The following is a 27,281-nucleotide window of genomic DNA, read 5'->3' as shown; positions in this document are numbered from 1 at the left end:
GGAAGTTACTGAGAGCAAGTCTGTTGTATTGTGACAAAGTCTCGTTTTTAGGGTGTTTTCATGCTTCAGTAGGGAAGTAGCTCAGGTCAGAACTGAGATCACATTCCTCACACCTATTGGAGAGACCTGCCTGACAACAGGCTTGATTTGGGGCTGGGGAGGGGTGTTTTAGAATCATAGTTCAGGTTGGAAAGGACCTTAAGATCACTCAGTTCCAACCCCCTGCCATGGGCAGGGACACCTCACACTAAATCATATCACTCAAGGCTCTGTCCAACCTGGCCTTGAACACTGCCAGGGATGGAGCATTCACAACCTCCCTGGGCAAACCCATTCCAGTGCCTCAGCACCCTCACAGGAAAGAATTTCCTCCTTAGATCCAATCTAAACTTCCCCTGTTTCAGTTTGAACCCGTTACCCCTTGTCCTGTCACTCCAGTCCCTAATGAAGAGTCCCTCCCCAGCATCCCTATAGGCTCCCCGGCATCCCTATAGGCCCCCTAGCATCCCTATAGGCCTCCTCCGCTTTTCCCCTCTGTGCTCCGGGGAACCTCAGTGTTCACAGCTGTGGGGTAGCAGCCACAGGGCGGCTCCAGCTGGGATCAGTTTGGGAGGGCTATAAGAAGGGGAAGGGCAGAGCTGTAGGGTTTTGGGAGGGGTGTCCTGCTCGGTGTCCTGCTCAGTGTCCTTGTATCCTGGTATCCATCCCCATACAGGGATTCATCTGCCCTCCACCATCCTGGCCTGTGCGATGCTCTGGTAGGTCCTGATGTGCTGTTTCATTTGGGGGGGTTCAGGCTTGGGGTGAAACTGTTTTGGCTTCTGTGGTGTTTGGTGCAGCTCCCTCTGGAGTTAAAGCTCTTCTGAGTGACAGCAGGGAGAGCCGCTGTCAGGACAGGGGTGTTTTGATCCCGGTGGTTAAAATACCCTCGGCATATGGTCATGGGAGGTTCAGAAGGCAGAAGTAATGCAAAGTGTCCTGCCAGCCTTAACTTCTTAATGAAAACAGCTTTCAGAGCTGTGCTCCATGGTCGGCATTTACCTATTTAGTGCCCCCCCGCTGGGGCTCCGGAGCCTCCTCCAGATTGGGTGTTTGGTGACTTGGATTTTAATAAAGCACTGGGCTTACTTTGATGGACTGACCCAAAGCGCTACATGGATTTAAAGAGCTCCTGTTGCAAATATCTTTATTTGATACCCCTGCAATGACTGCATTTCAAATGTCACTTGCTTAGCACTATGAAATATTTAATTTGGGCTGTAATACAGTAGCCTGCAAGAGCCCCGGCTTAAATTGGAGGTCTCCTGTGTCAGCCAGCAGCTATCCACAGCCATGCTCAAAAGCCCCTTTCTGCCCCAAAAAGCTCCTAATGCAGATGTGGATGTGAGGGGGGTGGATGCTGCGTTCACTGGGGGTCTGTGCTGTGCCCCAGCTCGTCACTGTCCCTTGTCATGGGGTCTGTCCCCCACCTCTGCCCTCGCAGCTCTAAGGGCGTTCAGCCTGGCTCTGCAGTGGGAGCAGCGCTGGCTGCTGCTCTCTGAAGGGGGATGTTTGATGTCAAATGTGGTCCTCTGAGTCCTGCACGGGTGCCAAATCGTCTTCTCCAGGAGCTTGGGTGTGCAGCTTCAGCACGGGGGCCCGAGGGGCTGCCGGGGCTCAGACCCCTCGCTGTGGCATGATGTGGTTCTTGTAGCGTGTTGTCCAAGAGGAAATGGTTGTGGTGAGGGCAGGGGGTGCCTCCAGCAGCACACGAGGGACAGTGCATGCAGGGACCTCCATAGCAAACCCACGTGTGGTGTCACCCCATCCAGGGGTGCCAGGAGGGTTGGGGTCTGCTGGGGTGTCAGAAGTCAGCTTTGTGCCAGAGGAGATGCTGCCGCGTTACATGTGGTGCCTGGGTTTGATTCTGGGGTGGGTTTGAAACACACCCCCCCCCCCCCCCGTTTGTCACGAGCAGGAAGAGGAGCAGCTCAGCCAAAGCTGCATCAGGTTGCGCTGCTCGGGTCTATTTTAAGGGGTGAACGGCACGGCTGGTGGTGTCTGACACCGTCACAGCGCGGGGCACATGCCCCTTCCTCCCCATAGCTCGGCAAAGCCGCCTGGTTTATTCCTTTCCTGCTGTCACGCCGCGCATCCCCACCTCGGCAGCTCCTCCCTGTGCCCGCGGTGATGCCCAGGGGCAGCTCGGCCCTGGTGCTCTGCCAGCGCTTTGTGCCCTCCGTGAGTTTTGGCATGGTGTGAGGGATTGCTGGGAGCGGGTTTGGTGCTGGGGTGGCTGCACCCAGGGCAGGCACAGCCTTGTCCCGCTGCGGGTTTGCCTCTGCCCTGGTTTTTGTGCTGATCCCAAGAAACCTGAAGGATCCTGGGATCCATTGGGAGCAGCAGCCCGTTGGGATGATGAGCGCCTGCCTGTGGTTGCTTTGCTTTGTTCCCTACTGCTGCTGGGAGCCCCTGAGCCCGTTCGGGGCGGGGGACACACACAGGACCTGGCTGTGGCATGTGCCCAGGCCAGCGTGCTCACCACCTCATTTATCACCCTCAAAGGACAGAGCCCATGTGCCCTGCCACCACCACGCTGTGGCTCTCGTTACCCCTGGTTGGGCCCTGCTGAAGCTGATTCATTACCGTGTTGCCGACGCGGTGTTGGAAGCTCCGGGATTGCAGCACCTTGGGATGGGAGCTGCGAGGCTCTTGCCAGGCTTTGCTTCCTGGGGCACTGTTCTCTGCAGCCTTGTTTCCTCCACGGCGTCTCAGTCAGTTCGGGTTTTCGCTGTCCTGGCTGTTTGGGAGCCGGGCTCAGATCTGCTGATTCAGGGGACACGTCCCTGCCGTGTCAGTGATCTCTGATGTGCCAGAGGACGGGCACAGCAGCACTGCTGTGTCTCTGCGATGCTTTCTGCCTGCCCGTGGTGCTGCAGGATGTCCCCATTGCCCTTCAGTGTGGGAGTGGGGCTGAGGGGGATCTCGGAGGGCAGCGGAGGGTAAGAGCCAGCCTGGGCATTTTGGGGGGCTCAGCCCCATGGTCTGAGGTTGGTCTGAGCCCCCTGAGTGCCCTGTGCCAAGAGCCAGCCTGAGGTCCTGAGCAATGTGGGAGGGCTGGCTCACACTAATCCTTGCTCTGGTTTATGGACTGATCCCAAAATGTGCCTCACTGCCATTAGTGGAGCATATGCTGGGACTGGGGGGACGGGGCAGAAGGGCACTCATTTGATGGCACATCATGAAATGCTGCAAGTGAAACAGGCACGGCCAGGGCCCTCAGTCTGTGGTGTGCCTGTGTCCGCTCGTGCGGGGGACATCAGAGCATCCTGTGATGCTGTAGGGTCCTGCGGGCGCCTTCCATTCCAGCGGCAGAGCATCCCTGTGCTCGCTGCAGCCCATTTGCATCCCTCCGCCAGTTTCCTTATGGATCCGCACGGGGATGTGCCCACGGGAGCTGCCCCATCCCCTTGTCCATCAGCAGAGCCCGCTCTTGGCTCGGGGGGGGCTCCTCCAGCGCTGCCGGGCTCTGTCGGCGCTGCCGTCTCCCGGCCGCAGGCTCCTGATGGGGCTGATTTAGTGGCGATCGCCCCGCGCTTGAAGCGCTCCTTGAAACATGAGCCCAGCGTTGGAAGCGCTCCGGGTGTAGGAGCCCCCGGGCGCGCTGAGCCCCGCACACGGGCAGGAGCCGGCTCGGTGGTGGCGAAGGGCAGAGCTCGGCGCTCCCGGTGCCAGGTAAGAGCGTCCCTGCCGTGGCACCGGCCGCTGCCTCTCGTCCTGGAGCCGGACGGGCTGGGGGGGCTGGAAGCTGCTCTATGCGAGGAGGGACGGTGCTGCCTTCCCCCTCACCGGGCTCCTCTGCGCCCCATGGAGCTCCGTGGGGGCTCGGGAGGGTGGATTGATCCCCGATGCGCACATCCCTGCCTGGCCTCTGCGTGCGGCTGAGATGGGCTCACCGAGCTCCTCCGCTCAGGCACTGCACCAAGCTGGGGAGAGCTCTTGGCTCGTTTGCTCATCCAAGGCTCCCTTCATGGGGCCGCGCTGCCAGCTCTAACAGCGAGTTTCACTGGGGAGGTTCAGACCATGGCAGGGATGAGGTGCGGCGGTTCCAGGTGCACTCGGGCAAGGGGCTGTGGTGTTTACTGGCTTCCCTGCGGCTCCTTGCAAACGAGGGCGTTGCTCGAGGGGTTTAAGGGAGTTTTGTGGCAGCTGCTGGTGACTTTCATACTAAATCTTCTCCTTCCGTGGCTTTTATTTCCCATTGCACTCCCGCAGAGCTGAGGAAAGCGGATTCAGCTGTGGGATCATGTGAACCCCCATCAGATTTCCTGGGTTTAGGTTTCTTGCTTAGCAAGCTCCTCTGAACTTCAGGTTCAGGTTGTAGCTTCCCTGATTGCACAGTGACGAATGGGACAGGTCTTCAGGTCAGCAGTTTTGATGCCAGTTCAGCTGTGGGGAAGGTGGTTTTACCCGCGTGGAGGTTGTGGTCCTGCGTGTTGGGTCTTTGTGTTCAGGCCCCATAAAAGACCCTCGGGATGGGGTATGGGTCAGTGGCAGCAGCAAGAGGGACCCGAGAGGGTGGTACTGGGAGAACACCCCCAGGCATAGCTCGGGCTGCATCAGCACGGACACCTCTGGCTGGGCTGTGTTTAACCACGCTCCCTGCACCCAGGGTGGCCTCACTGGGTCCATCCTCAGGCTACCTGGAGTGTCAGAATTGAGGCAAAGAACCCAATGGCCATCAAACCCCCTCACTTGGTTTTGTAACTTGGAACCCTGCTGTCCTGGTGACTTAGCTCATGCTTTTGCTGTCTGCTTTTCTGGGTGTAATCTATTTCCTGAGCTAAAAAGCAGCTCTTTGGAGATTTAGGGGGGTCCAGCATGGAGGGAGGGTCTCTGTGAGAGCTCTGCCACATGTCCTGAGCTCCAGCTCCCCCTCTGCATGCTGAGGGTGCATAAATGTGTCAGCAGGCTGCAGATGGCCGCTGGCATCGCCTGCGCTAATCCCCTTGCTCCTCCTGGCCGGTCTCAGAGGCTGCTGTTGCCCTCAAGCTCCTGGCAGAGCCACCCAGCACAAGTGGCCAACTGTGGCATGGACGCCGTTTGGGTCACTGTGATGTGACCCTGCCTTGCTGTAGGACTGAGGGATGCTCAGTGTGGTGATGTGGGCACAGAGCTGCTCTGCAGTGCCCGCATCCTGTGCGAGAAGCCATAGAATCATGGAATGGGTTGGGTTGGAAGGGACCTTAAAGCTCCTCCAGCTCCAACCCCTGCCACGGGCAGGGACCCCTTCCACTGGAGCAGCTTGCTCCAAGCCCCTGTGTCCAACCTGGCCTTGAACACTGCCAGGGATGGGGCAGCCACAGCTTCTCTGGGCACCCTGTGCCAGCGCCTCAGCACCCTCACAGGGAAGAGCTTCTGCCTAAGAGCTCATCTCAGTCTCCCCTCGGGCAGGTTCAAGCCATTCCCCTTGGCCTGTCCCTATGGGCCCTTGTCCCAAGCCCCTCTCCAGGTTTCCTGCAGCCCCTTCAGGAACTGGAGCTGCTCTCAGGTCTCCCCTTCAGGAGCCTTCTCTTCTCCAGGCTGCCCCAGCCCAGCTCTCTCAGCCTGGCTCCAGAGCAGAGCTGCTCCAGCCCTCACAGCACCTCCGTGGCCTCCTCTGCACTTCAGTAGAGCTTGGTTTGTGTTTAGGAGCTGAAGCACAGGATGTCCCTCAGTGACGTGGTTTAGTGGTGGACGTGGCAGTCCTGGGATAAAGGTTGAACTTGATGATCTTCAAGGTCTTTTCCAACCTGATTGATTCTAGGATTCTATGCTGGGAGTGACAGGGATGAGGGGACGGCAATCCCACAATCCAGTTCTTATTCCAAGTGATCACAATAAAAGCAGTGAGAATGAGCAGGCGAATGGCCCTTGGACATGGAGATGGGAGCGCTGCAGCCCTGGGGCTGGGCCGCATGTGTCTGCAGGGTGTGTGGGGCTAGGGGCTGCTCTGGGTGCTGGTGGGCAGCGCGTCCTGGCCGCGCTGCAGTGGGAGCTGGGTGCTTTGACGCAGCGCTCCCCGATGCCGTGACACCGAAGCTGCTGTGACACCGAAGCTGCTGTGACCTTCTTTCATTTCAGAGAGATCTGGACATCTGTCACGAGCTTTTCACACCCAGCAGGAGCCTTTCGCCCCTTTAGGCTGGCGGCAGGGCCGGAACAGCCTCTGAGCAAAGGGCAGCAAATAGTGCAGGTGGATGGGCACCATGGGGCTACTGGGGCTGAGGGGCCAGGGGAAAGCTGGGCGAGGGGCAGCTCAGCCCACTGACCCCAGTGGAAGGCCCTTGGGAAGACCCCCAAAGCACAAGGTTGTTCCATGGGGAAGGTAAATGCTTGGCTTCATCAGCGCTGGGGTGGAGCTGGGCTGTGGTGACCCTGTGCTTTGTGCTGGCTTTGACTTGGAGCACTTGAGTCCCCTTGGGAGCATCGATGTGGGGTCACTTACCCTTCAGAGGGGCACAGTGAAGGGTAACAGCCCCCCAAAAGATCCTCGGTGCTTTGAAAAGGCCAAACCTGCCCCACAGGAGGTGTCAGTCAGGGAGCCATGTGCTGCCACACGTGCTGTGACCAGTCCAGCCCCATCCATGTGCCTGACACCTGAGAAGCAGAACAGGAGCAGCAGAAACCAAGTGAATGAGAAGAGCTTGCTGTCAGGACAGGCCTTTGAAACGCTGCAACGGGAGCTGCAGCCGACCCAAAGCGGCAGCAGTTCCTCTTCATGGGATGGGGGAGACTTTTGGGATGCTTTGTCCACATAATGTTCCAATTTTAGCTCTGCATCCCGGGATGCGATTGCATTATAAATACCCGGGGAGGGGGAGGATGCCAAGGGCAGCCGGGGACCTGCCTCCGCTGGCGTGTCCCCACCAGCGCTCCCCATGTCCTGCTGCGTCCCCAGGCTCTGTTTCACATTCCCGGTGCTCATCGCCTCCCGGATCTGCTTTCCAGCTGCTCTGCTAATGGTTATTCTGGTAAAGGCCCCCTCTGGGGTCCCGCGGGGCTCCTGCCCATTGAGTGCCATCAGGCATCGATCGCTGTGAGTTTTGGGGAAGGACCACAGTGATGTGATGCGTTGGATGGGGCGTTTCTGCCCAGCTCATTGCTCCCTGTGAGGGATGGCTCCAGCCTGCCTCTGTGCCAGCCCGGAGTGTGCTGAGTGCGGGAAGGCTCATCTCAACAGCATCAGCTGGGCTTTGGAATTAAAATGTAGAGGGGAAATTGAGCGTTTCAGGGCTTTTAATCGCTTGTTCCCAGCACAAAGGATGTGCATTTCCTTCTTTCATTCAAAAGTGAAGCTGGAGCTTCAGAAAGAGCCCTGAGGGTAGCGGGTACCAGAGGGCTTCATGCAGACTCCAGGCTCCCAAATCCTTCTGCCGAAAAGCAAATTTACTTATTTTTAATGGAAAGCTCCTTTTAGTTTCGCTGCTTTGTATTTTATCCGGTGAGGCACGAGTTTAGGGGGGTCGTTGTTAACATTTTAGGCTAATCGTGATTTAGAATGGAAGGGACTCTTGGGGGCTGGTTGTGGGTCCTGCTCCCTCCCCACATGCGAGCGCCCTCCTTGGGCAAGAATGATGTGAGCCCCTTCAGGAGATGGGGCAAGCGCTGCTGTGGGGTGGTCGGACCCCAGGGTGAGCTGGGGGCCCCTCCATCGCTGCAGGTCCCGGCTTCTGCCTCCGTCTCAATTAACAGCGCATGGAAAAACCTTCCCGTGCGTTTTGCTAAATATAACTACGGAGGAGCCGCGCGTTGTCACCTCCGGGGGCTGGGATGAGCGAGGCGGCTCTGGAGCCTCGGAGCGCACCGAGACCGCCGCGCTCGGGGTAGGTGCGGGAAGGGAAGGGAAGGGAAGGGAAAGGAAGGGAAGGGAAGGGAAAGGAAGGGAAGACCCGGAGCCGCTCTCCCCGCGCCGTGCTCCCGGTGCTCGGAGCGGGGCCGCCCCGGTGGCCGCGGGACCCACGCGTGGGAACGGGCGCGGAACGTCTGCGCCCCCGCGGGGCCGCGGCCGGGGCTGCAGCGGCCGGGACCGGGACCGGGTGCGGGTCCTGGGCTGAGCCCGGTGGTTTTCGGCCCACCGAGAGCTCCGCTCTGCAGCAGGATGGGTGCTGGGTGCGCTGAGCCCCTCCGCAGGGCGCCTGTGGGAGCCGGGGTTGCTTCCTGGGGGGCTCAGGTTGTGATGGGTCGTAGCCGAGGCTGCTGGGTGAGGTGTCCGGGGTGATGCTGCGGTTGCGTTTCAGGCTGCCCGTTGCATGACCAGAGCCTCTGGTCCGGTCCCTAATGGCCGAGCAGGGCCTGTACATCCTTCCGGAGGATGCCAGGGACAACTCTGGGGCCTCTCTGGCCACCCCCAGCAACCCCAATGCCCCACTCCTGGCCCCTCGGGGTGTCTGGGTGCCGCGTGCCTCTGTGTGTGTGTAAGCAGCAGCTGCCAGCTCCAAGGTGGTAACTGGATCACAGCGCTCGGGTGACCTTCGCGCCTCTTCGAGGCTCTTCTGGATGTCCCAGTGGCTCCTGGTGCGAGCTCGGGCAGCAGGGACAGGGTGGCTGCAAGGCAAGGGCCACAGGAGGGGTGTCCCTGGCTGACCTCAGCCCCTCTGTGGGGAAGGGTGTCCCTGTGAGGGTCTGGGGCTGCAGAGCCCCACATTCAGGACAGGCACCCACCTAACACAGGGGAGGTTGCTTGCACCCATGGTGGGGATGGGCTGTGGGGGACAGAACAGCACTCGAGTCCCTCCCATTGAGTTTCTTGCCAGCAGAGGTGGTTGCCATCCCAGCTCTGTCTTGGGCCAACCTACGGTGATGTCCAGGAGTGAACAGAAAGACTTTGACACGAGGAGTGTCCTCTGGTGCTAGAAACGTGGAAGAAATGAGTTATTCCCTGCTCCAGCACCGACCTCCTGGGAATGCTGCTGCTCATGTCGTCTGGCTTAATGCAACCCATTGCAGTGATGCAGATGCTCAGGGAGGTTCCCCCCAGCTCAAGCAGCCCGGGCAGGCCCTTGTTGCCATCCCTCTGTGCTCACGGCGGGTCTGTCCTTCCTCCCGCAGGCATGAAGCGACCCCTGAGCCCCTCGCACAGCCCCGAGAGCGGGGTGCGGGCGCTGGAGGCGGGGAGCTGCCCCCCGGGCCAGCCCGAGCAGCGCATGAAGCGGGAGAAGAAGCACCAATCGTTCACGCTGTGCGAGGTCTGCAACATCCAGCTCAACTCGGCCGCGCAGGCGCAGATCCACTACAACGGCAAATCCCACCAGAAGCGCCTCAAGCAGCTCAACAAGGGCAAGATGCCGGCAGCACAAGGTAGGAGGAACCCAGCCTTGAGGTTGAGGTTGCCCCAAAGGCTGCCCTTGCTCTGGGCTGCGTTCATGGGATGCTCGGGAATGCTGCGTTGTGCCCTCGGCATCTGTCTCTTGTTGGTCTGCCTGAACGACGGGGGCTTGCCCACCCCACTGCTGGTCTTTGAGTGGTTTTAGGGCCTGGAAGCCCATGGATAAACACGTGGGGTCCCGTCCATGTGCAAGGGCAGCTGCTGGCACTCGGTGTCTTTGTGAGCATCTTGGGTTTCCATAGGTGACTTGTGCAGCAGGGATGAGCGCATCCGTGTGGAGTTGCCGTTGGATTGTGGGTTTCTGGCTCCCTGCTTTCTGGGTACCACCTTGACCCACCCCTGCAGCCTCTTGCCATGTGGGTCTCCTGTAACTATGCCGAGTTTGGCCGTTGTTGTCTCAATGACAGGATGCTTTAAGGCCCATGGATGCTGTGAGTCGGGGCAGTTTCCGTTCCTGGTGGTGGAGTTGCTGTCCATTGCCTCATTACTATGAAGCACCCCACTGTGCTATGGCCGGAGGGGAGCAGCCCAGACTCATCCCCCCAGGAGGGTGCTGCTGGCTGCGGGTCTGGGTGCAACCCCCTTGGAGCAGCGCTGGGTGGCAGCTTGGCGGCTGCCCTCCTTCCCTTCCAGACTAATTACAAGTTGGATTAAGGAGCTGCAGCCTCTGAAGCACTTTGTAGCTAATTGGTGCCTTTATCTGGTGTGAGGATGCTGAGAAGTTGAGGGGCTGTGGAAAGGGCAGGAATGTGTTGGGATGCTGTAAACTGGGGTGTTGGGAGCTGGCCCCTGCACCCCACTGCCCTTCCCATGAGGAGCTGCTCTGCTGAAGAGCAGAAAGGGGTTGGAGCCCTTGGTTTCACCAGGAAATGTTTGTTTAACAGCACTTGCTGGCTTGTTTGCAGCCCTTCGATGTGTTTGCAAACAGCCAAGCAGCAGCGGCTCGCAGGGTGCTGGAACCCGCTGTATCCTGGGTCCTGGTTAACAGGGTGGGTGGTCACAGCACCCTGCCCCACGCACACGCTGATGCTCTCTGGTACCGTGGTGGCCGTGCTTGGTGCTGGTGCCGTCGTGTCTGTGCTCCCTGGTGGCTTCGGGACCCAAGCTCCCCTCCAGCACCTTCCATCCTGCTGGGCACTGAACTTCCCCGAAGGCAGGACCTGGCTCCCGGCTGGGGCAGGAGATGCTCGTCCCCAGCAGACCCCAAGGGTGCGAGCTGGGCCCTGTGGCTGGTGCCAGAGCCCTGCCTGCGCTGCCCTGGCCTTGGCAGAGCCCGGGGGATCAGCCTGCTCCTGCTGCAGACTGGGCAAGCTGGAGCCGCATTCCGAGCATGGCAGTGGTCATCTGCCTGCCAAATCCTGCCCTCGCTTCGACTGAGCAAGGCTTGGGATATGCAAAGGAGCTGGGCTTGTTCATCATCGCTCCCTGACAGGTGGAAATACTGCCTGCTATTTTAATGGGAACAGGGCTCATAAATTCCAGCCTGCAGCTTCCAGATCCCCCCTCTGGACCCGGCCATGGCTCTGTCCAGGGATGCGCTCGCGACCAAGCCAAAGGATCTCCGAGCGTGCAGGCGTGCTCCGTGTGTTGCTGCATTGCCCTGGCCTCTGCCAGCACTTGGGGCTCTGGCAGCCTCCCGCACGCTTTGCTTCTGTGTTCAAGGTGAAGTTTGGCTTCTGCTCGTGCAGGGATGGGATTTGCTTATGTAGGGAAATAGCAGGCAGTGCTTGCTCCCCGCGGCGGTGGGGACACGGTGCTGGTTGCTGCTCTCACCGCAGCCTCTGCTGCTGCCTGGAACTGAGCTTCTCCCGGTGCTTTTGGTTATGAAAGTGTCGTTTCCAGCGCTGTCACGAGCCACCTTTCCCTGAGGTGTGAGCAGGAGGCTGGGAACTTGGCCATGGATCATACACCGGGGCTTGGAACTGCCTGATGTGGTGTCTGCCGCTGGCACTGCAGGTGCTCGGTGCCACTCAGCCCCGTGTTGCCTGTGCTGGGAGAGGGGCTGAACCCCCCCTCCCCAAGTCCAACCACCCACTGATGCCCTTCCAGCCTTGCCAAGAGAGCAAAGGACAAGCACTGGGAAAGCTCCGGGTCTGTGCTCCAGGGCTGCAGCGTGATGGCAGAGGTGGTGGGTGCTTGGTGCTGGGGGGCCCTGCTCCATCATGCTCCTCTTGGAGCCCTTTGCTGGCCAAGCCAGCACCTTTGGGTGCTGAGCAAGCGAACCTGCCCTCAGCCATGGGTGCAGTCACCCCTTGTCAGGCAGCTCCTGCCCAAGGTGCCTGCTCCGGCCATGGGCTCAGCCCAGCACAACCACGGCGAGGGCAGGGTGCATGGACCCTGGTACCACATCAGCGCTGGGGAGCCTTGGGAGGAGCAGGGGAGTTTGTAAAGACAAGGGATTAAATGAAATAATGGAGTCAGACAAAGCCGGGATGTTCCTCGGAGCGGGAATCTCTGCCTCATGCTGACATCCCAGCTACATCAAAGGCAGCTTTTCACAGCTCCATCTTCCCCCTTTCCCTCCGGCTTCTCTGAGCAGTGATTTCTGCAGAGGCTGCAATCGCTGGCGTTCCGTGGAGCAAGGCTGTGGAGAGGCTGAGCTGGCAAACAGATGTGATAATCAGTATCATTACCATTTATTAGCTCGATGCCAGAAAGACCCCAACTTAAAAACAAATCATTGTTCGTGAGGCGTTCTCTTGCCATGCAAATCACAGATCTCTGTTGTCTCGTGTTGAATTGCAGCAATTAGATAGGGGATGTCCACAGATGAAAGATGCTTTTGTGTTGCAGATGCCAGTTCAAATCCAACTGGGTCAAGAATGATTCAATTACTGCCTGGGGCTTTCAAGGGTGCCCAAGTGAGCTCAGTTTGCTCTTGGTGGCCTCGTGTTCCCACAGCAGGGGTTGGACCCCTCAGTTTGGTACTGAATGAGCGCCAAGAGCTGCAATACCCCAAACCTGGCTCATCCTCCAGTGGTTCTTGTGTGCTGGCAGAGGGCATGGGATGGGTTTGCTGCTTCCCTTTTTCCTTCTGGATCCTCTCAAGGGCTGCCCCTTGCAGGACGGGCTGAGCTGGAGCGTTTCATTTACCCCCTCACTGTTGAGTGCTCCCAGAAACAGCCGTTCCACCATGCCCCAAACCAGCCCTGGGATGGGAGGAGCAGCTCGTGCTCCCCTGCTGCTGGAGCCCGTGTCCCTGTGCCCTGTCCTGGCTTCCTGCAGATCCGAGCCCACAGCAGCTCATGGCCCTTGCCTGGGGACGGTGGGAAGGATGCTCCGTCCAGGAGCATCCATGAGAGCCCAGAGCCCACCTCAAGCTGCTTGCCCCGGCCCCGGCCCAGACCGCCCGGGTCCGGCTGTGTCCCGGGGCTAATCCATGTCACGAGCTCTTCCTCTGCTCCCTGTTCCCTCCCCAGGGCTGCCTGGTGCCATCCCCGCTCCGCGGCAGCGCAGCCCCTATCTCAGGGCTCCTCTCCAAGGGCTGGATTCTGGTTCCCTGTTGGAGCTGGGCCGTGTCTGTGCGTGTCTGCAGGGCGGAAAAGGTCTGAGATGAGCAGGGAAATCGTGGTGACAGCGCCGGCATCGCCGGCTCTGCGGCAGAGGGGACGCGGGGACCCCAGGGGAACCTGCACAGGGGGGTGCCAGCAGAGCCCCTGCCTTTGACAGAATGGGTGCTGGGTGCTGGGGGGGGAGCCTGCTCCCGTTGAACGGCTCCTCCATCAGTGCTCTGGGCTGGGCTGGGATAACCCTGCAGGTAAATGAGTCCTGAAGCTGCTCGGAGCATCCCCTGGGAAAGCAGAGCCCTGGCATGGGGGGAGCTGGTGGGTCTGAGCAGGCCGTTCGGGTGGGGAGAGGGGAGAATTGGTTCCATTGCACTAAACGCTCTTGTTATGCCAAAACCAAGCCGTTTTGGGAGGGGGAAAAGGGCCTGGGGGCTCTGTGTGAGCCCAAACCCTTCCCTGGGCCCATCAGCCTTGTGCCAGCCCATTGACCTGGGGAAGACTGCTCCCTTTTTAAATCCTCTGGCAATACCCTGTTCCGTTGCTCTCTCCATGCAAAGCCCAGCTCTTCGGCTTCTCATGGAGTCAGAGCTGCATCAGAACTCATCAGTGATTGTATTAAACCAGTAACTTCCACTAAAATTCAACTCTTGGCCAAAGGATGCTGTAGAGAAGCTCCCGGGCTCTGCTTGACCCACTGGTGTGTGATGCTCAGAGCGAAGAGGAGGTCGGGGCTGATGCTCTGGCTGTGTGTGCAGGAGGGGTTTGTCTTAAAGAGCAGATGAAGCCAAAAGATAACAAATGAAGCTGATGTAAATCAAACCTAACCCGTAGGAGGGCTGGTGCCTGGGCCATGGGGGTCGTGACCATGGGAGGGGAGCGTGGAAAGCTGCAGCTTCTCAATGTATTGAGGGGAAATGAGGGGGTCTGAGGACCTGGACCCGTGTCAGAGGGTAGGGAGGGTGCATAGGTCAGGGTGATGAATGAATGGGTGATGGGAGGGACAGGGTCATTCTGAAGGGGAGACCTCGCTGGTGGCTGCGCACCGATGCTGGAGGCTGGTTTTTGGTGCTGGGCCAGTCCCCAGATTGTCCCCCTGGTGTGAAGCTGCTCTGACCTTCAAGAGGTGCTTCTTGGGAAGGGTGCAGTGGTGGTCAGCTGAGGATGCAGCATCATGCGTGGAGCAGGGAGCTTTGATCCAGCACCCGGTCCTGTGCGGCCAATTCCTCCCTTGATAACGTGCCAGCCCAATTCCTGGTGATGCTTCCAGCCCCTGCTCCTTCCTTCCTTTTAAAATCCCCCTCGTCAAAAGGCTGTGATGGTTTCTGCGATAAAGGGGTTTAGTCCTTTGAGCTCTGGGAAGATGCAGCAGCCAGCACTGTATTCCCATGTGTCTCCTCTGCTGTGGGAGTTACTGATGCCAGGGATGCTCAGAATGGGCTTGAATCACAGCCTGGGGTGTCCAGGGGGTACTCTGGGGTGGTTTGGTCTGTTCCCTATGGGATTGTGTGTGAATTCTGTGCAGTGGATGTAGGACGGATCCATACGGAGCAGCAGCGGTCCCTGCTCCGCGCTGCCTGCAGAGGCTGAGCTGTGCCCAGAGGATGCTGCTGGCGGCGGTGTTTCCTCCCCACATCAGGAGGAAACTGCCTCGTGTTGGTTTTAAGCGCTGCATTTTGTGAGCCCGTCGTCCTCAATCTTGGATTTTGCTGTGATTTCCTTCCATTTGGTTTGCTTTCAAGTTGCCACAATAGCATTTTATGGCCACTTAGCTCAGGGCTGCGTCACACGTGGTCCTAATTAGAAGCGGATTAAGAGCAACGGGGAACGTGCAGCCATGGAATATTTCACAGTTTCTCATGTAGCATCGGCTCAGCAGATTTGGAAGAGGAAAAGCCTGGGATTTATTGTAAGTGTGAGGGGGGAAGATGCTAAAAGCATCAGCTGCCTGTGAGCAGGGCTCTGCTTGTTAGCGCCCTGCTTGATGAGAACGTTTCACTCCTTAAATGTCCCTATGGAGAGGTGAGGATGTGCAGGACCTCAGCGTGCTGTTCCCAGTGACAAGGGCAGCCACTGCCCTGCTCCACTGTGGGAGAGGGGAAGCATCCCGCTGCATCCTGCTCCCATCAGCATGGATTAGAGGTGCTGGGTACACCGCAGGCTGTGCGTGCGATGTCCATCCCAAAGACCGCTGGAGCTGAAGGGATGGATGGGGACTAGGAAGGGGGACTTGTCCAGGATCTCCATGAGCAGTGAGGCTGGGAATGCAGCTCATCCCTTCCGGGCCCTGCTGTGCCTTGGGTTCACTGCTCCATCCTATGTGTGTGTGCTGCTCTCCCGGAGGAAGGGGGGGGAATGAGGGCTTAAAAGTGGGTGGCTGTGGAAAGGGGAGGTTGGGCTGAGCTGGATGAGGGTGAGCAGAGGTTTGTGGGTAGTGTAAAGCTGTCACTGTGATTTAGGGCCGGCTGGTTAAACTGGTTTATGTTCCCAGACAGTAAGTCGTAAGCAATAGAAGATTTTCTGTGAAGAGCTGATCTGCCCTCGTCATGCTTTATGCTGTCTTTCCCAGGGTGATCTCTCCTCTTTATAACCCCGTGGTGCCATAACAGGGAGACAACCGGGTTCTGGCTATTGGACAAAGGGGACACGGAGCCCCAGAGGTGGGCCCATGCTGGGATCCTCAGCTCCCTCAACCAGAGCATGGGAGGCAGTTACCCTCGGTTGGAGCTGGGCTGCGTTTACCTGCAGTCATCGCGTGATCGCCTTGAATCAGGTTTCCCTCCCCGCTCTTGCCTTGGAGTTGTTGCTGTCTTCCGAAAGCAAACGCTGCTCCCGTTCACCTTTGGTATTTTCCACAGCCGTGGATTTAGGAAATGCTTTCGCTCATGCTGCCATTGCCGTGTCAGAGAGAAGGTCTTGGTGCTGTGCAAAGGGTTTCTTCGGGCGCTTGAAGTGTGGTTGCAGGCGAAATCCTCTGCCCTGGTCCTTCTAGAGGGGCCCCTCTGAAATTGGATGGGAAAATGGTGCTCTCAGAAGCTATTTCCAGGTGTAATTTCCATCTCTTTCCCCGATAATTAAACATTTTTAGGTCATCCCGTTTCTCCGCCCTATTTGCAGACCTGGCCTGGATGCCTTTGTAATTAGACGTGTCCCTGGGCAGGAGGATGAGCGCGGGAGGTGCTGGCTCTGCTCCTTTATTCAAGCACTTGCATGTCCTTGGGGCTCTTCGCTGAGGGATGGAGCAGCCCCCGTTTGACATCCCAGGCCTGGGGACGTGGCAGCTGCTCTCAGCAGTGACACCAGGGCAGCAGCAGTGGCCGTGCTGCTGAAGGGTCAGAATCCTGATCATAGGCATTGAAACCTTTTTAAGCTGTGGGGTTTTTTTTTGAGGTGGATCCTTACTAAAACGAGGGGGAAATGGTGTTTTAACACCTCCCCCTGCCACAAAACGGCCCTTAAGTAGGTTCCATCACAGTTTAAAGCTGCAGCTTCGCACAGGATGAAAGGGCGATATCGTTCCTCTGAAACAGCAAAGATTAAAGTGGCACAGGGAAGGAAAGCAGAGGTGTTTGGATGTTACCGTGGCTCTTAGGAACACAATGATACCAGACCTTCCCTTTGTGGGGAAAACTGAGGTTAAACCACTAATCCCTGGGGGGTGCACGTCCCCCCCATCGCCACAGCCGAATGCATCCTTTTAGGTGGATAAAAGCAGAAACCTCCAGGAAGAATGAAAACATTGGGATGCTCTGATCCCGTTGGGGTGGGCACCTGCCCGCGGGCCGGGTCTGTTCATTAAGGGGGGTGTGTGGAATGTGAGCCACAAAACCCCGTCTCTTTGTGCGGGAACCCCCCGGGGGGAGGATTTAGCCCTTCAAATGTGTTACCTTAATCCTGAGCAAACTCGGGAGCAGGAAAGGTCAGCGCCTTCCTTCCCAGCCCGGCGGGGATGCGCTGCCGGCGGCTGCTCCGCGCCTCAGCCTCTGCTTCTATGGGCTCAAGTTTCAGAGCAGAAGAAAACCAATACGGTTGCTGCAGGTGTATCCGTCCTGATCCTATCTGGCATCTTTCACCCCCAAATTATACCCTAAATCCTCGGTGAACAAAGTCAGCCAGAAAGGCGCTGGAGGGCTCAGCTGGGATGAGCAGGGGGACAGCTTCCTGCTGGGTTGGATCCCTCTGTCTCCCTTGTTTACTGATGTGTTCATTGCCCACTTCTGCTCCTTGTTTGCCAGCCCTTGGAGTCTAAGGTTGGGCAGAGCCTGCCCTGGTCATCTCTTAGTGGTTCTGGTGGTTAAACCATGGGCCCTTTACGCTCAGCCGGTGCAGTTTAACACTGCCCTCAGTAGGCTTCAGAGTAATCACTGTTGTGGTTCCCCAAGCCTGTCCTCACGAAGAGCCCAATGGCGTTAGGGACAGCCCGTGCCCAGACTGAGCCTGATGGCTCAGAGACCCGCTCTGCTTCCCAAGCACCATCCCAGCTCCTTCCCTCCCCTTCCCATTGAGCTGCTGCTGCAGGCACGGCTCGAGCAGACCTGCCCGAGCAAGCCCGGCTCGGCGCGGGCACAGGGAATGCTCCCCCTTTGACTGCATGGTTGGGACTTGCCTCTCCTGGGATGTTCATGATGAGCTGTGGGCTGCCGGGGGCTGTGGCTGTGCCGGGGCAGGCCCTGGTGCTGAGACACCTCTGGTTTCACCACCGCTCCCTCCGTTGCTCAGCCATGGGGGCCCTGCACTGAGAAGCAGTGATTGCGGGGGGGTTGTAGCACCTGACACAGCGATGCCCGTGGCTTTGATTGAGTTTCGTGCCTCCCACGGTGTCACACAGGGATGGTGAAGCCCTTTGTCACGGCCCCAGGTGCCCTTTGCAGCAGTGAAGATGCTCAGCAGGAGAGGATGTGGCGGAAGAAGCGGTTGCGGGATTTGCTGCCTGGGTGCGGGGTGGCTGGTGATGCCCCCCAGTAGGGAGGGTGATGGGGGTCTGGGCATGGTGGGAGGGTTTGTGCCGCTGCCATGGGGTCCACATGCAAATATAGCAAGCTATGCACCAGCCGGACCCACGCTGCATGGCCGGGAAATTCCAGGGATCCGCTGCGGCCGGGCAGGAGGCGTTAATGGCCGGGGTCTGTAATCAGTACCTGCAATTAGCCTCTGCTCCCGCTGGCCTCAAAGCTCTGCCATAAACCACAGTCCCACGCTGCCATTCCTCATTCCCACCCCTCCCTGTCATGCCAGCTCGACCCTTCTCAGCTCGGCTGGGATGTGCCTGCCCGGCCGGGATCAACTCAGCAATGGGCCATAGAACCAACTGGGTTGGAAAAGACCTTTAAGACCATCAAGGCCAACCATTACACCAGCACCACTAACCCTTGTCACTGGCTGGTCAGGGCTGGGGTGAGTGAGGATGGAGGATGCGGTGAGGGGTTCAGGGCTGTCTATTGGTCTGGCTGGTCCTTGCCAGTGGGCCTGGAAGTTGAGATATGCCAAACTTGCCAATGGCTTGTGGTTGTTGCAGGCAAAAGAAGAGCCCCTGAGTGGTTTTGAGCCCCCTGGTCCTCATACCCCCACCTCCCCTCTGCTTGATGCTCACTTGTGGTAATGCCACATCGCTGATGACATTGAACATATTAATATAGGGTTTAAATAGCCTGAGGAGGCCAGTACCAGGCAGCACAGGCCCACATGTTGACCCCAGATTAGTGAGCACTGGGGCTAAACCTGTGGCTGCTGCTCAGGGCCCTGAGAACATCACCTGAATGTATGCCTGGTGCTGCCCAGTGGGTACTGGGAGAAGGACCCATGGATGCCCCAATCCACAGCACCATGCAGTGGGGCCCAATGGCTCTGGGTGCTTTTCAGAGCACCAAAAATGCTGGAATCTACCCCAGAAGCGTCTGGTCCAGCTGCAGTGCCTGGGGAGGTGATTTGGCATCTCATGGTTTACAGCTTTGGTTTTGCTCTGCTGAAGGAGAGAGGTTCTGCCCTACTCCTTGTGTTGTTTCACTAAAGGGAAGCACTGAAATCCCTGCCTGTTTTCCCTGTCTCCCTTTTGGAGGGGGGAGACAGCTGTTTCCTCCTTTCACAGGCAGGTTTTCCCTCTCCTAAGGGCACCATGCAGCCAAGTTGGGAGCCTCCTCTCACGCTGCTGCTCTTGGGCCTGAACCCCGAAAGCCGAGGGGTGCACTGGGGACTGGAGTGGGGGAAGCATGGCAGCGGTGAGGGATGTGCTGGGCTTCCCGGGCAGTCTGGAGTGATGCCGGTCAGGGGGATGCTTGGCTCAGCCTCTTCCCACCACCGTGTGCCTGCAACGATGGGATTTCTGGGGAGCAGCTCCCAGAAAGGGTCGGTGCCGCTGCGGCGCCCCCCTCCCCAAGCAGGGAGACCCAGCTTGGGGCCCTAAAACCAGCGCCCTGGGGGGCTCCGGTGCTCCCCCTTGTAGGCTCCCTCCTCCCGCCCGGAGCTCCCCTTCTGTGGCTTTGGGGGGCCGGCCCCCCTCCCGCTCCCCTCCCCTCCCCTCCGTTTCCATCTCAATACCCGGCACCTCCGGCGGCTTTTGCGCTCGGGTTCGGGCCAAGGAGGGGCCGGACGCGCGGGTGAGGGGCTCGCATCGCTCGGCGGCTTTAACCTGCTCATTTGGAGGGGGTGCGCGGCTGGGCGGGGGCTGCGGGCGAGTCCTGCCCTGCCCTGCCCGCAGCTCTGCCCGCCCTGCCCGCACCCAGCCGGGCGAGCGGGAGGCAGCAGCAGCAGCAGCAGCGCCGAGGGGACGCAGCCGGATCCAAAATGCTCCTAGGTGGGTGAAGCGCAACTTCCCCCCCCCCAGCGAAGCAACTGGGGGGGGAGCGGGGTCCCCCCTGGACCGGGGGGAGCGCGGTTTGTCGGGGCGGGGGTCGGGGAGCTCGCCGTGCTCCTGTCCCGGGCATGGGATGCTCCGGAGCCCGTCCGAGCGCTCCGGCGAGCAGCGGCTTCCACCGAGTTACTTGAGCTTGGGAAAAGGGCGATAAATCACGGCGCGAGTTGTGCTTTAAGGGAGAAAATACATCTGGTGGTTTCTTCTCTCCGGGGTAGCTCGGCTGAGGTCATGGGGAAGGGGGGGGGGGGGGAATCTTTTCACCCCGTCGCAGTTTTGACCACAGAATAGTGAAAATTTGAGGTGGGTTCTTTAGTGCTGGGGAAGAGGTCCAGGAACGCGCGGGGCTGGAGGAGCCCGGGCTCGGAGCGAGGGGTTGAGCAGCATCCATCCGTGATTCACCTGCGGGGTCCCCAATCCCACTCCCATCAGGGCTCCCCACCCCAAACCACCCTCGTGAGGTTTCCTTCTTCCTAAGCAAACCGGGTCGCTGCCGTTCCCTGCCCGAAAACCCATTTAAAGAGCTGGTTCTTTTTATTTGCATCAACAAAATGGTCCCTCCAGCCCCGGCGCACACGCAGCCCGTTCCTCGGCTCCAGCCTGCACATCCTGATGACTTGCGGGGCTCAAGCTGAGTTTGAATCACTGCATCGCATTGATTCCCCCCCTCCAGGGCTGCAAAAAGAGGCAGAAAAAGGTCGTGGGCTCGCAGGGCTTCCTCTTGCCCTTGCTCTTTGTTCGGGTGTCAGCTCCAGCTCGTGTTCCTGCTGCACTCGTGATGAGAATGCTTGGATGGTTTTGAGGGGGAGTGTGGGGCCGGCAGCGCCTCTGTGGGGGGAAGCGGGTGCTGGGGGTGCAGTCGGTGCCTCGCTGCCGTGGGCTCGGTGGGCTGTGGCCGCAGAGGGAGCGTGGCGCTGCTCTAGGACCCGTTCCATGCCCAGAGCCAGGGCTGGGCATTTCGGTGGGTTTATTCCCGGTGTGCTGGGTCCCTGCGGGCAGCGGCGCTGGGTCTCTCCATGCACGTCCGTGTGCATGTGGGGTGCACATACGTGTGAGCATGTGCGTGCCTGCATGCCTCCAGGCACCGGAGGTAAAACGAGTGCCCTCTCACTGGTGTGCACTTGTCGGTCCGGGGGTGGCACGGCGGATGGGGCTCCTCTGCCCTTCCTCCAGCCTTGCCCCTCGGCTGGCTCCTGGGATCGCTTGGATTGTCCTAACAGTGGGAAACGCAGCCTTTCCCCAGCGAGCTGCCTTTGGCTGTACCTCCGGAGCGTGTGGTGCTGCTCGGGATGTTCAGCTGGGATACTTGTCAGGCAGAGCAGGTTTAAAACCAAAGAACCCGAAGACCAGCAACAAAAATAACCCCAACCCGAACCTGGGTTTAGCTTTGCGGTCTCAAATATGCCTGAAAAGTTGCAAAGCCGCTAAAGCTTCAATTCTGAACCGGGCTCTCGCTGGTGATCTCTGTGCCGCAGCCGTGGAGCCCTGCGTAGAGAAACGCGGTGCTTTGGAAGGTGTTTGTGCTGTGGCTGCTCGCTGTGAGTGCTCCGCGTCCTCTCCCCGCTGTGATTTAAGCAGCCCTTAAGAACCAAACGGGAACCCGGAGCCCCGCGGCTCCGCTCGGTGCTGGGCCCTGGTGCTGCTCTGGGTTTGCTCCTATTAACTGCCAGCTTAATGAGGCTCCTCTCTGCCGCTGTGCGGGTGAATGGGGAAGGGAGCCTGTCCCCGCTCAAACTGGGTTTGCTTTGGGGCTCCTCCATCGGGTGGTGGGACTGGGGTTGCTCTGGGTGGGTTTCTCTGTACGTGCAGCACTGATTTTCTTGCCGGGGCTCGCACCAAGGAATGGCCTGGGGAGAGCATCAGTCTCCTGGTTTCAGCCCTGAGCTCGCCCAGCCGGGGCTCTGAGCTACTCCGATAGCCTCAGCCTCCCCTTCGGAGTATTTTTAGACCAAGCTGTCATCTAATCTTGACCTCCAGTATGATGTGGGTTAGAAAATGTCACAGCACTGGCCAAGGGTATCATTCACCATCCACTTTTTAGATGGTTTGTAATGATACCTCACCTGGAGTAACGAGGGGCGAACGGGGCTTTAAATAAACCTGGACTTGGCTGAAGCTTCTGCTGCTGGCACTGGGGCTTTAGGGGTCCCTTCCAGAACCCATCCTCATGTCCCAGAGCCCCGATGACCGCAGGGGTAGGGCATGCAGCACATGGGTGCAGGAGTGGGCTGCGGTGCCCCCTCCGCTCCGAAGTGATGCTGTTGGCATGGCCTGGGTGGGAGTTGCGGAAATGACAACGAAATACCAGGGGTAGGAAAGAGAAACCTAATTAAAATATAATGACAGATGTGTTGTCATCGTCCGACCCTGGCAGGGCCAGGACAGGGGGGTCTGTGCACGTCTGAGCTGTCAGCACAAAGGTGATGGATGCTGAGCTCCCAGAAAACAGTGCTGGGGAGCACGGAGCAGGGGCTTTGCCTTTGGGAGAACCTTTGGGGTGAACCTGTAAATGGATTGGGGTTTGAAAGCCCCTTTGGCCTCCCAGGACTTACAGCCCTGAAGTCAGAGCCAGTGGGACCCCTGCAAGGGGGATGAGTCCCTTTGTACCCCCCTGAGCTTCAGGTGCTTCAATAACAGAAACCATTTTCACTGCTCACAGTGAAAACTGTGTTGGCTTCAAGAGGCTGGCAGAGACAGGAGCCCCTTCCTTTGTTCCCAATTGGTTATTTCCCCGGAATGGTGAGAAAGCATCAATTGGAGTTATCGGGTTTTTCCCTTTTCATTTCGGTCGCTCACTCCCTGTACAGAATGAAGTGGATTTACCCATAATTGCTCTGATTTAAACGATGCCCTGGATAAAGACTGAACTACCCGGGGCTCCAGTCTCCCCCCTGAGCTTCCCATCCTTCAGGAGCACCCTGACCTGTCCCCCACCACCCCAGAGGAGGTGGTGATGGTGGGGAGGGCAGGGCTTTTGGGGGAGCAGAGCCCGAATCGGTTCAATACTCGCTGCCTCCATCCTGCTCCTGTGCCAGGTTAGAATGAGCCCAGCTCCCTCCCGAGCTCCTTGGTACTGGTCCCAGCAGGATGCAAGGGATGCTAAAGGATTGGGGCTGGATGGATGCTGGACGGCTGCTCATTGCTACATGGGGAGATCTGGGAATTAAGATCCAAGGAGAGGTGGGCTGGATGCTTGTGGACATAGGGGAGGAAAAGAGGCTGGATAGAGCAAGACCTCCACCCAGTTTTGCCCCTTAGACATGGTTTAGTGCATCGGTTGTGCAGGGTTATGGCTTGGGGCAGCTCCTGGGGTGCTGGATGCAGCTGAGGTGCCTTTTGAGGACCAGGATCAATTGGGAGGGAGGGAAATCTCCTTGTCTTCTGCTCTTGCTCCTTGACAAAAAGGCTCTGCTGCTTTGTGGGGGGAACGCCGCCCCTGTATCTGCTTGGAAGAGCATCAGGCTGGGGGGGGGGCAAAATAAGCACTGCCCCCCCAGCTGGCCAAAGCGCCCTGTCTGTGGCCATGCCCTGAGTTTGCAGATGTCATAGAATCACAGAATAGTTAGGGTTGGAAAGGACCTTAAGGTCATCATGTTCCAAATGTCGTTTGAGCCGGTTTCAGGGCTGATCCCTGCCAGCTCGACTCACGCAGCAGAAGGTTGTGACAAGGGGAGGGAGGAGGGAGGCAGCGTCCTGCAAGCTGGTAGTGACTGGGGGGCTCCTTCTCCAGCAGCACCCCATGGTCCCCGCTCCTCTGCCCCCCCCCCCCCCCCCCCCAAGGACCAGAGCCCCTGTGCAGCGCTGACCTTGTGTGATGGGTGGCAGGAGGGTGGCCGCTGGAGCTGGGTGCTGTGAGGGGATGGGGCTCAGTGGGGTTTGCAGCTCGGGAGCACCAGGAACTGCTCTTCCCTGTTGGAAAAGCGAGATCATTCCCCAGGGGCTGAGATGGCTCAAAGCAGAGAAGGCAACCAAGACCCTATGAATGCGTTTGGACTCGGGGATTTAATACCCTTGGGATAACGTGGCTGGGATTTCAATCTCTCCTGTTCAGCTTCTTGTCGGCACAATGACAAACCCTCTGGACCGCGGCCGTGGGGCTGGAGCATTGGTGGGGGGGTTGCCAGGATCCATCCCTTTGGCAGCGCCGTTGGATGCTCCGTGCCCCGGGTTTGGTCCGAATGGAAAGTGTGGCTCATGGCAGCAGCCGCGCTGATGATGAATGCGCTCGTGCTGCCGGGCACCTGCCCGCCCGCCTGTCACCGAAGGGAAAATAGCCCCGATGGAGCCAACGCAAGCTCTGCTGCAGCACGGGGGCCAACAGCAGCGTTCCCGTGTCCGTTCCTTTGGGAATGACGGCCGGCATCCTGCGGGGATAGGGCAGGGGCGTCCTGCAAGCGCTGCCCCCCATCCCTGGTAGAGCTGGAGGCTCCCAGTAGGAAGGTGGATGTTGGGAGCCCCAGGGCAGGGTCCTTGGAGCTGTGGCCGTGCTGGGTGAGGAGCTGGGTGCTGCTGTAGTTGATCTACCCGCTGGGGTTTTTGGTTCCTGCCTGGATTCCTGTTGCTTCTTTTGTTTCCCTGCCTGGCTCCCTTTGGCTCCTGATAACGTGTACCTGGTGTGGTGAAAGCGGAGGGGAAGGTGGGCAGGGAGTGCTTTTGCCACCCCCCCCGTTTTCCAGGACTTGGATAGGGGCCCTTGGTGCTCTCCATCCCTCTGCTCTGCGTTTGGGTGCCACTCCCGGCTCCGGATGCTGGGAAACAGGGGATGGGGCAGCCTCCAGCCCGAAAACTCATTAAAAAGCCTAAGTCCCCTTTTCTCGCCTGCATTAGCACAAGAATAAATAGTGCATATTTTCAGCCCTGGGAGCCCCGTCTCTGGTTTCACCCAGCTCCTGTTAGCATTAACCCTGGGCTGAGGTGCAGGGCAGGAATGTCCTGAGCGCAGGAAGAGCCTCGGGACATGCGGGGGAGCCTAAAGAGAGGAATTCACTTGGGGGCCCCATCCCCTCCCTAATGCGGAGCCAGCCTGAACCAGGTACAATGGAGCCCCTAATCCCGGCTCTCGCCGTGGGGCCGCAGCTCTGCAGTGGGAGCATCCCCCAACGCCGGACACCGTGTCCAGGCTGGGGAGCAGGGGGGATGTCCCCATCCTGTGGGATTTTGGTGTGCTCAGGAGCCGTGTTTGAGGGAAGCAGAGGCGGTGTAGCTGAGGGGCTCTAAATTTCACTGCGTTTAGTGCTAAAAGGAGTTTTGTTTGGCACGAGAGGAGCCGCAATGCTCAGTGGGGAGCCTCACTGTGAGGGGTGGGTGCCAGGCTCACAGCTCTGGACCAGCAGCGCTGTTAAATGGGGTTTGAGCTGGAGCTGGGTCCGTGTCCTACTGTGGTGGTCCCCAGAGGCTCAAACCTGGATATTGCCAAAGCCCATCACCGGTGGCCAGGGCTGGGACCTGCTTTCCTGGTCCTGGCCCTGCCCAGCCCCTGGGGCACCCATCCTGGCTGATGCAAACGCTATTGCAGCTCCTCCTGCTGCGTGTGTTGGGGGGGGGGGTGTGTCCCATCGCCTTTGCCCTCCCCAAGGGATGGGATCCCAGCAGGGGGGCACGCACAGGGCGCATCCTCCCCACCTCACCCGGCCACCGCGTCCACCGCATCCCTCCCCACGGCCGAGCTCCGGCCTTCCCCGGCCACCGCTAGTGGCCACTGCCGCCGTGGGCTGCCGGGAGCATCGGCGGAGCCAGAGAGTCCCCGCAGCAAGATGGCAGCTCCCGTGCGCCCGTGAGCGCGGCGGCGGCCGCCGAGGCTTTGTTCCCCGCCCGCGGATGCCGCTCGGATGCGTTATGGTCCCGTTGGCTTCGCGCTCGTTGGGTCGGGGCCGGGCTTTGTAAATTAGGTTTCGTTTTGGGTTTTCCTATTTAAGAACCCCAAACCTGGGAAGTTTGCGAGCCCCCCTCACCCCAAAGCTTATGGCAGCCTTTACATGGTACGTATGCAGGGGGAGGGCTGGCTGCGCGGGGCTGGGTGCCGAGGTCGCGCATTAGGTGAGGGCTGATGAGGGCTCGTCCTCCTGCGAGTGAATCCTGATCCTGCCCGAACTTCCCCGCAGACGGTGCTGTGCCCTGCGGGGGGACCAGCGGGATGGGGGGGTACCTGGTGTCACCCCCTCCTGCCCTGCTGCTTCTCCCCATGGCCAGCAGCAGCCCGGGAGCGATGCGCAGGGTGCAGTGAAGGAGCCAGCGCTGGTGCCGGTGCGCAGCGGGTGCTGTGGGCAGGGATGCTCCATCCCCAGCTCTCCCCACAGACCCTCAGTGCTGTTTGGGGTTTTTGCTTCCCAAGGTTTTGCTGGAGCCAGTGCTGGGGTAGGTAGGGACAGGTTTGGGAGTGAATGGGGTCTGTGACAGGGAGGGAACGGAGGAATCAGCCCCCTCCTCGGGCCACGCAAGGGGACACTGAGCTCAATGCCTGCCCCGTGGAGGGATCGGGGTAGTGGGGCTGGGGCAGGTTGGGCTCACGAGCCATGAGTGCGGCTGTGCCTGCAGCTCGCTCCTGCTCGAGGGTGAGCCACAAAGCTCCTGGGGCACAGCAGGAGCCCTGCTGCAATCCCAGCCCTGCAGAGCCCGTGTCCCTGGGGGATGTCTGATGGGGAAGCATTCAGCAGGACGGGGCTGGGCTTTGGCTCTCCTTGGCAAGTCCATTGCAGCTCCCAGTTAACGTGCTGCTGAGGACACGCTGCTCCGGCCGGTGCCCGGCAGCTCTGGGATGGACAAGGAGGTGCAGGCAGCTTTGTTGGGAGCTGTGGGAATCATTCCCTGCGTGCTCCTGGCTGCACCGTGCCGAGGCATGGGAAGCAGAGGAACCCATATTAAACAGACCAAGAGCAGGGTGCAGAGGGAGCCCATGTGCCTGTTGTGAGCCTTGGGAGTCCCGTGCTCCCTGGGGGAGGAAGGAAACCCCCATCAGGGCCGTGTCCTGGGGGTTCTCTCTGCTTCCTCAGAAGCTTTTGCTGCTGACTGTGCTTAGAGCTGAGGTTTGGGTTAGCAAAGCCCGACTGTGACCTGGGCTGGCTGCAGTGCCCAGGGCAGCCCGAGGGGAGCCCCTGCTCCAAGGGGATGGACACCTCAGTCAGGAGGGGTTCCCCTTCCCGAGGGGCTGTGGAAGCAGCTCTGGCTCTTGGGGCAAACCCCAAGTTCCTCCTGGGTTTCTCAGCCATGCTCTGCCCTGTGCCGCTCCTGCATGGCCTCGTTTGCCTCCGTTTTCCTCCCTGCTTGGTTCTCCCCCTTCCCCACCCTCCGCTGGGTTCCTCCTCTTCCTCTTCCCACTGCTTTTATCGAGGTTCAGGGTTGGTTTTCAGTCCAGTGCATGGAGGAATGCAAGGACTGGGCTGAGAGGGGCTTGAATATAGGGAGGGATTTAAGTGGACACTTACTCCAGCTCCCTGCTTTCAGTGTGTGCGTGCTTTCAGCCTCTGGGCTCTAGGAGGTGTTTGGAGCCCTGGCTGGAGAGAGTCCAGGGCACTGAGTGCAGAGCACGGCCCTGCCGCCACCAGATGTGACTGGGGCAATTTATGGGGTAGAGACAAGCAAGGGATGA

The 27,281-nt window shown here is 59.3% G+C and overlaps 2 protein-coding genes across 4 annotated transcripts in view; both read left to right on the top strand.

The window, feature by feature from the left end:
* ZNF385C (zinc finger protein 385C) overlaps positions 1-27,281 on the top strand; it is a 59,060-nt gene that overhangs the window by 11,939 nt on the left and 19,840 nt on the right. Inside the window, exon 1 of one of the 3 annotated variants that reach the window (XM_062627705.1) lies at positions 19,425-19,639. The exons of 1 other annotated variant lie outside the window; for it this stretch is intronic. In XM_062627705.1, the coding sequence (XP_062483689.1) occupies positions 19,630-19,639 (10 nt within the window). In that variant the 5' untranslated portion in view covers positions 19,425-19,629. Of the gene's footprint in view, positions 1-19,424; positions 19,640-25,583; positions 25,675-27,281 lie in introns of those variants that run through there. One more of the 3 variants, XM_062627706.1, reaches the window with a different exon arrangement.
* The window catches only part of CUNH17orf113 (chromosome unknown C17orf113 homolog), a 31,025-nt gene continuing 4,418 nt past the window's right edge, over positions 675-27,281 (top strand). Inside the window, exons 1-2 of the mRNA XM_062627700.1 lie at positions 675-758; positions 9,070-9,318. Of these exons, the coding sequence (XP_062483684.1) occupies positions 751-758; positions 9,070-9,318 (257 nt within the window). The 5' untranslated portion in view covers positions 675-750. The remainder of the gene's footprint in view (positions 759-9,069; positions 9,319-27,281) is intronic.

This window comes from Pezoporus occidentalis, unplaced genomic scaffold, assembly GCF_034315485.1.
Source record: "Pezoporus occidentalis ecotype Australia unplaced genomic scaffold, CSIRO_AGI_Poc_V1 ctg304, whole genome shotgun sequence".
NCBI classification, from domain to species: Eukaryota; Metazoa; Chordata; class Aves; order Psittaciformes; family Psittacidae; genus Pezoporus; species Pezoporus occidentalis.
The sequence above is the reverse complement of the archived record's forward strand: the minus strand, read 5'-3'. Positions and strand labels throughout refer to the sequence as shown.